At 38.3% G+C, this 13220-nt stretch overlaps 1 protein-coding gene across 2 annotated transcripts; it reads left to right on the forward strand.

Moving 5' to 3' along the window:
* Window positions 1–1061: 1061 nt before the first annotated feature.
* On the forward strand, window positions 1062–9570 carry cfd (complement factor D (adipsin)). 2 transcript variants are annotated; one of them, XM_042330413.1, is made up of 6 exons: window positions 1062–1222; window positions 1547–1703; window positions 2035–2176; window positions 2464–2724; window positions 8127–8217; window positions 8284–9570. In XM_042330413.1, the coding sequence occupies exons 1-6, from the start codon at window positions 1165–1167 to the stop codon at window positions 8340–8342; spliced, it is 768 nt and encodes a 255-aa protein (XP_042186347.1). In that variant the 5' UTR covers window positions 1062–1164; the 3' UTR covers window positions 8343–9570. The 2 variants fall into 2 exon arrangements, with proteins under 2 accessions (XP_042186347.1, XP_042186346.1); XM_042330412.1 differs by having other exon boundaries at window positions 1063–1222; window positions 8127–9217.
* Window positions 9571–13220: the final 3650 nt, after the last annotated feature.

Raw genomic sequence — 13220 nt, forward strand, 5'->3', positions numbered from 1 at the left:
TGGGGTAGAAAATGTTCAGTCTTAAGGCTTGGGAGTAGAAGATGTTCAGTCTTAAGGCCTGGGAGTAGAAGATGTTCAGTCTTAAGGCTTGGGAGTAGAAGATGTTCAGTCTTGAGGCTTGGGAGTTGAAGATGTTCCGTCTTAAGGCTTGGGAGTAGAAGATGTTCAGTCTTAAGGCCTGGGAGTAGAAGATGTTCAGTCTTAAGGCTTGGGAGTAGAAGATGTTCAGTCTTAAGGCTTGGGAGTAGAAGAAGTTCCATCTTAAGGCCTGGGAGTAGAAGATGTTCAGTCTTAAGGCTTGGGAGTAGAAGATGTTCAGTCTTAAGGCTTGGGGTAGAAGATGTTCAATCTTAAGGCTTGGGAGTAGAAGTTGTTCTGTCTTAAGGCCTGGGAGTAGAAGATGTTCAGTCTTAAGGCTTGGGAGTAGAAGATGTTCAGGTTCCTGTTGGTTCTAGACTTGGTGCATCGGTACCACTTGCCATGCAGAAGCAGAGAGAACAGTGTATGACTTGGTTGGCTATTGTCTTTTACAATTTTTAGGGCCTTCCTCTGACACCGCCTGGTATAGAGGTCCTGGATGGCAGGGAGTTCAGCCCCGGTGATGTACTGGGCCTTACACACTACCCTCTGTAGCCCGTTACGGTCAGATGCCAGGCAGTTTCCGTACCAAGCGGTGATGCAGCCAGTCAAAACGCTCTCGATGGTGCAGCTGTAGGACTTTTAGAGGATCTGAGGACCCATGCCAAATCTTTTCAGTCTCCTGAGGGGGAAGAGGCATTGCCGTAGCTCTTCACGTAGCTCTTCACAACTGTATGAGAATGTGTTGAGCATGTTTAGCACTTAGTGATGTGGACACCGAGGAACATGAAGATCTTGACCTGCTCCAATATGCAGATGGGGGTGTGCTCGGCCCTCTGTTTCCTGTTGTCCTCGATCAGCTCCATTGTTTTGCTGACGATGAGGGAGAGGTTGTTGTCCTGGCACCACACTGACAATCTCCCTCCCTGTTTTTCCTGTTGGAGTTGTGGGAATGTTGGAGGCATGTCCTCCCCTCGCCTCTCTGCGCCAACTTGGATGATTGATATATTTCCTCCCTTTCTGCGTTCAGAATAATACTGTGTGTTCTCTGCTCTGAGAGACACTGTAACCAGACAGACTGACACAATGGGCTGTGAGAGACGGCTGTTCCTGACTGCTGCTCTGCTGGCTGTCTTTTTATGCAGTAAGTTTATTCTTCTACAATACTGGCTTTTCTCAATTAGAAATGATTACCTACACCGCTTGCTTTCAGGTGTTTATTGGCATGACATTTCCAAAGCCAAACAAACAAAATCTGTGTGCAAACTCTTTTGAATTTATTTGAATGAATTGGTCGCCTATGAATTACCATTATACTTTTTAGATGAACCCTTAGGCCCATTTCTGTTCTGATGTTCTATGGACAGAATAGCCTGCTCCTAAAACGCTATCAGATCAAAGATATCTATGCACCTATCGACATGTTTAGATCCACATTTATGATTCTCTATCTGCGGCATATGTTCAGGTGATGCTATCACCGGTGGACGAGAGGCGGAGGCCCACTCCCGTCCGTACATGGCCTCACTGCAGGTCGCCGACGGCGGCAGGATGAAACATGAGTGCGGAGGGTTTCTGGTGGCCGATCAGTGGGTGATGAGCGCCGCACACTGCTTTCTCTCTGGGTGAGTTCTCCTGTAGTGTAGGTTCTCATGTTTCTACCGTAGCGGTATTATAGGAACATTTTACAGTAGTACGAGTTCACTGTATATGCACAATTACAGGAAATGGACAATTGGAAAGTAAAATGATGCTCAGATTGTCCCATCAAACTGATGTATAAATTATATTAACTACATTTTGCAGCACATTATTAATTTGGCGACGTATTTAACATGTTTGTGAAGATGATGATGATGATGAAATGATTCACTGCTCAGAGCAGCATGTGTTGTCGTCATCGTCATTATGTTGTTGTAACTGATCTTTGTTTGTGCTGTTTGTTTTGATTGACAGGTCAGAAGGGAGGAAGGTGGTCCTAGGAGCTCACTCTCTGAGCGAACCGGAGGATTCTAAACAAACCTTTGACATTGTTCAAGTGTTCAGTCACCCTGATTTCAGCATCTCTAACTATGATAATGACATTGCTTTGGTCAAGGTAAGTCACACACCAGTCTTGTCTCTCTCTCTCTCCTCTGTGTCAGACCCCTTTAACTGCCAGGTCAATTCAACCCAAGTTCAACAGTTTATGTATATGGTTTGAAGACACCCTTATGGTTTGCCTCCATTTTGGCATCCTATTAAGGTCATTGTGCACTACCTTTGACCACTTTGACATCTTTTTTGGTCAGAAGTAGTGCACTATGTAGGAAGTAGGGTGCCAGTTGGGACATACCCAACACATTCTCTTGCCTCTGAGCAAGAAATCTACTCTGTGATTGGCAGCTGGACCGGCCAATCATTGCCAGTGATGCAGTTAAGTCCCTGAAGTTCCAGAGTGACGATGGGGCTGACCCCGCCACGGAACAGGAGGTCAACACGGCGGGGTGGGGGTCACTGAACAACCTGGGGTCACGTCCTGACAAGCTACAGGAACTGGTCATCGCTGTGATGAACCGTGTTCGATGCGGCCGCAGTGACTACTATGGCAGGAAGTTCACCAAAAACATGCTGTGTGCGGCCAGCAAACAGAGTGACACCTGTGATGTAAGTCTACCACAAAATAATCTGTAAAATAATGTAGACTATAAAAAAATAAGTCCACCAGATCTTCAATATTGTCTACATCCTCCATTTTAATTAATATGTCTACATGTTCATTCACTTTTACATGTCTACATCTGCCATTTATATTCATGTCAAATAAAATCAAATGTACTTATATAGCCCTTCTTACATTAGCTGATATATCAAAGTGCTCTACAGAAACCCAGCCTAAAACCCCAAACAGCAAGCAATGCAGGTGTAGAAGCACGGTGGCTAGGAAAAACTCCCTAGAAAGGCCAAAACCTAGGAAGAAACCTAGAGAGGAACCAGGCTATGTGGGGTGGCCAGTCCTCTTCTGGCTACTCGGGGTGGAGATTATAACAGAACATGGCCAAAATGTTCAACTGTTCATAAATGACCAGCAGGGTCAAATAATAGTAATCACAGTCAGGGTTCCATATGCGCAGGCAGAACAGTTGAAACTGGAGCAGCAGCACGGCCAGGTGAACTGGGGACAACAAGGAGTCATCATGCCAGGTAGTCCTGAGGCATGGTCCAAGGGCTCAGGTCCCCCGAGAGAGAGAGAGAGAGAGAGAGAGAAAGAAAGAAAGAAAGAGAGAGAGAAAGATAGAATTATAGCATACTTAAATTCAAACAGGACACTGAAGAAATACTCCAGGTATAACAGACTGACCCAAGCCCCCCGACACATAAACTACTGCAGGGTAAATACTGGAGACTGAGACAGGATGTCTACATGTGAACTTCACAATAATATGTCTAAATCTACCATTTACTTGAATGTGTCTACATCTCTTTGCATTAATATGTCTACATCTTCCATTTATATTAATATGTCTACATATCTTTGCATTAATATGTCTACATCTTCTATTTACATTAATATGTCTACATCTATTTAAATTAATATGTCTACATCTTCTATTTACATTAATATGTCCTCCATTTAAATAATTTGAATACATCCTCCATTTACATTAATATGTCTACATCCTCCATTTATATTAATATGTCTACATCTTCTATTTATATTAATATGTCTACCTCTTCCATTTATATTAATATGTCTACATCTTCTATTTACATTAATATGTCTACATCCCCTATTTACATTAACATGTCTACATCTTCCATTTATATTAATTTGTCCACATCTTCTATTTACATTAATATGTCCACATCTTCTCTTTACATTAATATGTCTATACCTTCTATTTACATTAATATGTCTACATCCCCTATTTACATTAACATGTCTACATCCTCCGATTACATTAACATGTCTACATCCTCCGATTACATTAACATGTCTACATCTTCTATTTATATTAATATGTCTACATCCTCCGATTACATTAATATGTCTACATCTATTTACATTAATATGTCTACATCCTCTATTTACATTAATATGTCTACATCTTCCATTTATATTAATATGTCTACATCCTCTATTTACATTAATATGTCTACATCTTCCATTTATATTAATATGTCTACATCCTCCGATTACATTAATATGTCTACATCCTCCGATTACATTGACATGTCAACATCCTCCATTTACATTAATATGTCTACATCTTCCATTTATATTAATATGTCTACATCTATTTACATTAATATGTCTACATCCTCCGATTACATTAATATGTCCACATCCTCCGATTACATTAATATGTCTACATCCTCCGATTACATTAACATGTCTACATCTTCCATTTATATTAATATGTCTACATCTTCCATTTATATTAATATGTCCACATCTTCTATTTACATTAATATGTCTACATCCCCTATTTACATTAATATGTCTACATCCCCTATTTATATTAATATGTCTAAATCCCCTATTTACATTAATATGTCTATACCATCTATTTATATTAATATGTCCACATCTTCTATTTACATTAATATGTCTACATCCCCTATTTATATTAATATGTCTACATCCCCTATTTACATTAATATGTCTATACCTTCTATTTATATTAATATGTCTACATCTTCTATTTACATTAATATGTCTACATCCCCTATTTACATTAATATGTCTACATCCCCTATTTACATTAATATGTCTATACCTTCTATTTATATGAATATGTCTACATCTTCTATTTACATTAATATGTCTACATCCTCTATTTATATTAATATGTCTACATCCCCTATTTACATTAATATGTCTACATCTATTTACATTAATATGTCTACATCTTCCATTTATATTAATATGTCCACATCTTCTATTTACATTAATATGTCTACATCTTCTATTTACATTAATATGTCTACATCTATTTAAATTAATATGTCTACATCTTCTATTTACATTAATATGTCCACATCTTCTATTTACATTAATATGTCTACATCTTCTATTTACATTAATATGTCTACATCTTCTATTTACATTAATATGTCTACATCTTCTATTTACATTAACATGTCTACATCTTCTATTTACATTAATATGTCTACATCTTCCATTTATATTAATATGTCTACCTCTTCCATTTATATTAATATGTCTACATCTTCTATTTACATTAATATGTCTACATCCCCTATTTACATTAACATGTCTACATCTTCCATTTATATTAATTTGTCCACATCTTCTATTTACATTAATATGTCCACATCTTCTCTTTACATTAATATGTCTATACCTTCTATTTACATTAATATGTCTACATCCCCTATTTACATTAACATGTCTACATCCTCCGATTACATTAACATGTCTACATCCTCCGATTACATTAACATGTCTACATCCTCCGATTACATTAACATGTCTACATCCTCCGATTACATTAACATGTCTACATCCTCCGATTACATTAACATGTCTACATCTTCTATTTACATTAATATGTCTACATCCCCTATTTACATTAACATGTCTACATCCTCCGATTACATTAACATGTCTACATCCTCCGATTACATTAACATGTCTACATCCTCCGATTACATTAACATGTCTACATCTTCTATTTATGTTAATATGTCTACATCCTCCGATTACATTAATATGTCTACATCTATTTACATTAATATGTCTACATCCTCTATTTACATTAATATGTCTACATCTTCCATTTATATTAATATGTCTACATCCTCTATTTACATTAATATGTCTACATCTTCCATTTATATTAATATGTCTACATCCTCCGATTACATTAATATGTCTACATCCTCCGATTACATTGACATGTCAACATCCTCCATTTACATTAATATGTCTACATCTTCCATTTATATTAATATGTCTACATCTATTTACATTAATATGTCTACATCCTCCGATTACATTAATATGTCCACATCCTCCATTTACATTAATATGTCTACATCCTCCATTTATATTAATATGTCCACATCTTCTATTTACATTAATATGTCTACATCCCCTATTTACATTAATATGTCTACATCCCCTATTTATATTAATATGTCTAAATCCCCTATTTACATTAATATGTCTATACCATCTATTTATATTAATATGTCCACATCTTCTATTTACATTAATATGTCTACATCCCCTATTTACATTAATATGTCTACATCCCATATTTACATTAATATGTCTATACCTTCTATTTATATTAATATGTCTACATCTTCTATTTACATTAATATGTCTACATCCTCTATTTATATTAATATGTCTACATCCCCTATTTACATTAATATGTCTACATCTATTTACATTAATATGTCTACATCTATTTACATTAATATGTCTACATTTTACATGAACATTAATATCTCTACATCTTCGCAATTACATTAATGAGTGTAAATCTTCCATTTAAATTAATTTGAATAAATCTCCCATGTACATAATATGTCTAGATCTGCCATTTAAATTATTTGAATAAGTCTTCCATTTAAATTAGAATAATTACTCCATTTACATAATATGTCTAGATCTACCATTTAAATTAATTTAAATAAATCCCCCATTTACATAATATGTGTAGATCCTCCATTTAAATAATTTGAATACATCCTCCATTTACATTAATATGTCTACATCCTCCATTTAAATAAATATGTCTACATCTTCCATTTATATTAATATGTCTACATCTTCCATTTATATTAATATGTCCACATCTTCTATTTACATTAATATGTCTACATCCCCTATTTACATGAATATGTCTACATCCCCTATTTATATTAATATGTCCACATCTTCTATTTACATTAATATGTCCACATCTTCTATTTACATTAATATGTCTATACCTTCTATTTATTTTAATATGTCTACATCTTCTATTTACATTAATATGTCTACATCTTCTATTTACATGAATATGTCTATACCTTCTATTTATATTAATATGTCTACATCTTCTATTTACATTAATATGTCTACATCCCCTATTTACATTAATATGTCTACTTCTTCTATTTACATTAATATGTCTACATCCCCTATTTATATTAATATGTCTACATCCCCTATTTACATTAATATGTCTATACCTTCTATTTATATTAATATGTCTACATCTTCTATTTACATTAATATGTCTACACCCCCTATTTATATTAATATGTCTACATCCCCTATTTACATTAATATGTCTACATCTTCTATTTACATTAATATGTCTACATCCCCTATTTATATTAATATGTCTACATCCCCTATTTACATTAATATGTCTACATCTATTTACATTAATATGTCTACATTTTACATGAACATTAATATCTCTACATCTTCGCAATTACATTAATGAGTGTAAATCTTCCATTTAAATTAATTTGAATAAATCTCCCATATACATAATATGTCTAGATCTTCCATTTAAATTATTTGAATAAGTCTTCCATTTAAATTAGAATAATTACTCCATTTACATAATATGTCTAGATCTACCATTTAAATAAATTTAAATAAATCCCCCATTTACATAATATGTCTAGATCTCCCATTTAAATAATTTGAATAAATCTTCTATTTACATAATATGTGTAGATCCTCCATTTAAATAATTTGAATACATCCTCCATTTACATTAATATGTCTACATCCCCCATTTAAATAAATATGTCTAAATCTTCCATTGATAAATTCCTGATGATGTATAGATAGACAGAAATAACCAATATCCCTCAACATTTACTACTTTCATTTATAATTGGCTCATTCATTCCCCCTCCTCTCCCCTGTAACTATTTCTCAGGTCAATGCTGTAAATGAGAATGTGTTCTAAGTGGACGTAAGTCGTAAAATATGGGTTCAATTAAATGTGTGTGTGTGTGTGTGTGTGTGTGTGTGTGTGTGTGTGTGTGTGTGTGTGTGTGTGTGTGTGTGTGTGTGTGTGATCCCGCAGGGTGATTCTGGAGGTCCTCTCCTGTATAATGGTGTAGCAGTTGGGATCACTTCAAATGGAGGGAAGAAGTGTGGATCCAGCAAGAAGCCTGGTTTATACACAACCATCTCCCACTACAGCCAGTGGATAGACAAGACCATGACTCAATAGAAGCCTGGTTTATACACAACCATCTCCCACTACAGCCAGTGGATAGACAAGACCATGACTCAATAGAAGCCTGGTTTATACACAACCATCTCCCACTACAGCCAGTGGATAGACAAGACCATGACTCAATAGAAGCCTGGTTTATACACCCTCATCTCCCACTACAGCCAGTGGATAGACAAGACCATGACTCAATAGAAGCCTGGTTTATACACAACCATCTCCCACTACAGCCAGTGGATAGACAAGACCATGACTCAATAGAAGCCTGGTTTATACACAACCATCTCCCACTACAGCCAGTGGATAGACAAGACCATGACTCAATAGAAGCCTGGTTTATACACAACCATCTCCCACTACAGCCAGTGGATAGACAAGACCATGACTCAATAGAAGCCTGGTTTATACACAACCATCTCCCACTACAGCCAGTGGATAGACAAGACCATGACTCAATAGAAGCCTGGTTTATACACCCCCATCTCCCACTACAGCCAGTGGATAGACAAGACCATGACTCAATAGAAGCCTGGTTTATACACCCCCATCTCCCACTACAGCCAGTGGATAGACAAGACCATGACTCAATAGAAGCATGGTTTATACACCCCCATCTCCCACTACAGCCAGTGGATAGACAAGACCATGACTCAATAGAAGCCTGGTTTATACACCCCCATCTCCCACTACAGCCAGTGGATAGACAAGACCATGACTCAATAGAAGCCTGGTTTATACACCCCCATCTCCCACTACAGCCAGTGGATAGACAAGACCATGACTCAATAGAAGCCTGGTTTATACACAACCATCTCCCACTACAGCCAGTGGATAGACAAGACCATGACTCAATAGAAGCCTGGTTTATACACAACCATCTCCCACTACAGCCAGTGGATAGACAAGACCATGACTCAATAGAAGCCTGGTTTATACACCCCCATCTCCCACTACAGCCAGTGGATAGACAAGACCATGACTCAATAGAAGCCTGGTTTATACACCCCCATCTCCCACTACAGCCAGTGGATAGACAAGACCATGACTCAATAGAAGCCGGGTTTATACACCCCCATCTCCCACTACAGCCAGTGGATAGACGGGACCAATAGAAGAATGTTGTGTCCCAAATATATTCCATATGTAGTGCACTAATTTTGACAAAGCCTCATAGGACCATGGCTTAGTAACATAGTAAAACAATATTAATTATATTATACCACTTTATGAAACATATAATCATTCCTTATGTAAAAATCACCCAAATAAACCATACACATGAATCACTGAAGTCATTGTAGTTTTGGGTAAATGTTTCAATCTTACATGTTTTGGGCAAATATACTGTGAAAAGTTCAAACATTTTGTGACATGTGCAAGCAGAATTAAAACCATGCATACATTATGTTTAAAAAAAAATATATATTTCACCTTTATTTAACCAGGTAGGCTAGTTGATTACAAGTTCGCATTTACAACTGCGACCTGGCCAAGATAAAGCGTAGCTATTTGACACATACAACAACACAGAGTTACACATGGAATAAACAAAACATACAGTCAATAATACAGTAGAACAAAAGAAAACAAAAAGTCTATATACAGTGAGTGCAAATGAGGTAAGTTAAGGAAATAAATAGGCCATGGTGGCGGAGTAATTACAATATAGCAATTAAACACTGGAATGGTAGATCGGCAGAGGATGAATGTGCAGGTAGAGATACTGGGGTGCAAAGGAGCAAAATAAATAAATACATACCAGTATGGGGATGAGGTAGGTAGATAGATGGGCAGTTTACAGATGGGCTATGTACAGGTGCAGTGATCTGTGAGCTGCTCTGACAACTGGTGCTTAAAGCTAGTGAGGGAGATATGAGTCTCCAGCTTCAGAGATGTTTGCAGTTCGTTCCAGTCATGGGCAGCAGAGAACTGGAAGGAAAGACGACCAAAAGAGGAATTGAATTTTGGGGGTGACCAGTGAGATATACCTGCTGGAGCGTGTGCTACGAATGGGTGCTGTTATGGTGACCAGTGAGCTGAGATAAGACGGAGCTTTACCTAGCAGAGACTTGTAGATAACCTGTAGCCAGTGGGTTTGGCGACGAGTATGAAGCGAGGGCCAACCAGGGTAGGGTAGCCTAGTGGTTAGAGCGTTGGACTAACCGAAAGTTTGCAAGTTCGAATCCACAAGCTGACAAGGTACAAATCTGTCATTCTGCCCCTGAACAGGCAGTTAACCCACTGTTCCTAGGCCGTCATTGAAAATAAAAATTTGTTCTTAACTGACTTGCCTAGAAAAATAAAGGTAAAATTTAAAAAAACAAAAAAACAATGAGAACGTACAGGTTGCGATGGTGGGTAGTGTATGGGGCTTTGCTGACAAAACGGATGGCACTCTGATAGACTGCATCCAGTTTGTTGAGTAGAGTGTTGGAGGCTATTTTATAGATGACATCACCGAAGTCGAGGATCGGTAGGATAGTCAGTTTTACGAGGGTATGTTTGTCAGCATGAGTGAAGGATACTTTGATGCGATATAGGAAGCCAATTCTAGATGTAATTTTGGATTGGAGATGCTTAATGTGAGTCTGGAAGGAGAGTTTACAGTCTAACCAGACACCTAGGTATTTGTAGTTGTCCACATATTTTAAGTCAGAGCCGTCCAGAGTAGTGATGCTGGACGGGCGAGCAGGTGCGGGCAGTGGTCGGTTGAATAGCATTTATTTAGTTTTACTTGCATTTAAGAGCAGTTGGATGCCACGGAAGGAGAGATTTATGGCATTGAAGCTCGTCTAGAGGTTAGTTAACACAGTGTCCAAAGAGGGGCCAGAAGTGTACAGAATGGTGTCGTCTGCGTAGAGGTGGATAATAGAATCACCTGCAGCAAGAGCAACATCATTGATGAATACAGAGAAGAGAGTCGTCCCGAAGATTGAACCCTGTGGCACCCCCATAGAGACTGCCAGAGGTCCGGACAACAGGCCCTCCGATTTGACACAATGAACTCTGTCGTGGAAATTTCCTCTATTTACCAAATCATGGGAGCAAACCACACACACAAGTAAGAGTTAGTTATCAAAGTCCATCTTTAATTATATGAGCTCTATCACAATCCTGTGACTCTCAGGTAATTCAGTGTCTCTCAATGAATTCTCTGAGAGCCCCCTCCACATTGCAATAGCATTTTGACTTTCAACAGTTCAGTATCTCTAATGAAAAGAACCATAAACCAATCCTCCATACCAACAGGCATATATCAAATCCATCCTATCTTGACAAGATCACAGAGACACACTGACTGGCACACAGACATTGTGGAGCCAAGAGATACATGCTTGATGATCCCTTGACCTCTCCCCTCTCTGCGGACCATGCAACTTAGTCTTGACATAGAACAGATACTGCAACCCTGCCACAGTATTCTACAAAAATAACATTCTTGATGAGAAGTAACTTACAAACATATGATGAATATAAAACATCTTACCTATGTTACCAACAAATTCTGATTATTCCCTAACAACTCTATCAGAGAAGTAGTTGGTAAACCAGGCGAGACAGTCATTTGAGAAACCAAGGCTGTCGAGTCTGCCAATAAGAATGTGGTGATTGACTGAGTCGAAAGCCTTTGCCAGGTCAATGAATACGGCTGCACAGTAATGTCTCTTACCGATGCCGGTTATGATGTCCTTTAGGAACTTGAGGTTGGCTGAGGTGAAACCAGATTGCATAGCGGAGAAGGTACGGTGGGATTCGAAATGGTCGATAATCTGTTTGTTAACTTGGCTTTCGAAGACCTTAGAAAGACAGGGTAGGATAGATATAGGTCTGTAGCAGTTTGGGTCTAGATTGTCTCCCCCTTTGAAGAGGGGGATGACCGCGGAAGCTTTGCAATCTTTGGGAATCTCAGACAAAACGAAAAAAAGGTTAAACAGGCTAGTAATAGGGGTTGCAACAATTTTGGCAGATAATTTTAGAAAGAGAGGGTCCAGATTGTTTAGCCCGGCTGATTTGTAGGGGTCCAGATTTTGCAGCTCTTTCAGAACATCAGCTATCTGGATTTGGGTAAAGGAGAAACGGTGGGGGCTTTCGCGGGTTGCTGTGGAGGGTGCTGGGCAGTTGACCGGCGTAGGGGTAGCCAGGTGGAAAGCATGGCCAGCCGTAGCGAATTGCTTGTTGAAATTCTCAATTATAGTGGATTTATCGGTGGTGACAGTGTTTCCTAGCCTCAGAGCAGTGGGCAGCAGGGAGGAGGTGCTCTTATTCTCCATGGACTTTACAGTGTCCCAGAACGTTTTGAGTTAGTATCACAGGATGCAAATTTCTGTTTGAAAAAGCTAGCCTTAGCTTTCCTAACTGCCTGTGTATATTGGTTACTAACTTTCCTGAAAAGTTGCATATCACAGGGGCTATTCGATGCTAATGCAGAATCCCACAGGATGTTTTTGTGCTGGTCAAGGGCAGACAGGTCTGGAGTGAACCTAGGACTATATCTATTCCTAGGTTTAAAAAAAATGAATGGGGCATGGTTATTTAAGATGGTGAGGAAGGCACTTTTAAAGAATAGCCAGGCATCATCTACTTCCGGGATGAGGTCAATGTCATTCCAGGATACCCCGGCCAGGTCGATTAGAAAGGCCTGCTCGCAGAAGTGTTTTAGGGAGCACTTGACGGTGATCAGGGGTGGTTATTTGACAGCAGACCCATTACGGATGCAGGCAATGAGGCAGTGATCGCTGAGATCTTGAATTGTAAAAGGAGCAGGTTTCTGGGCATGATGGCATAGATTCAAGGCATAGTGTACAGACAAAGGTAAGGTAGGATGTGAGTACATTGGAGGTAAATCTAGGTATTGAGTAATGATGAGAGAGATATAGTCTCTAGAGACGTTTAAACCAGGTGATGTCATCGCATTTGTAGGAGGTTGGACAACATGGTTGG

Source organism: Oncorhynchus tshawytscha, linkage group LG11, assembly GCF_018296145.1.
Source record: "Oncorhynchus tshawytscha isolate Ot180627B linkage group LG11, Otsh_v2.0, whole genome shotgun sequence".
Classification (NCBI taxonomy): domain Eukaryota; kingdom Metazoa; phylum Chordata; class Actinopteri; order Salmoniformes; family Salmonidae; genus Oncorhynchus; species Oncorhynchus tshawytscha.

Coding starts and splice junctions, on each gene's coding strand:
- cfd (XM_042330413.1), top strand. CDS start 1,165: ATGGGCTGTGAGAGACGGCTGTTCCTGACTGCTGCTCTGCTGGCTGTC. Junction 1,223..1,546: donor GCTGGCTGTCTTTTTATGCA/GTAAGTTTATTC, acceptor GCATATGTTCAG/GTGATGCTATCACCGGTGGA. Junction 2,177..2,463: donor ATGACATTGCTTTGGTCAAG/GTAAGTCACACA, acceptor TGTGATTGGCAG/CTGGACCGGCCAATCATTGC.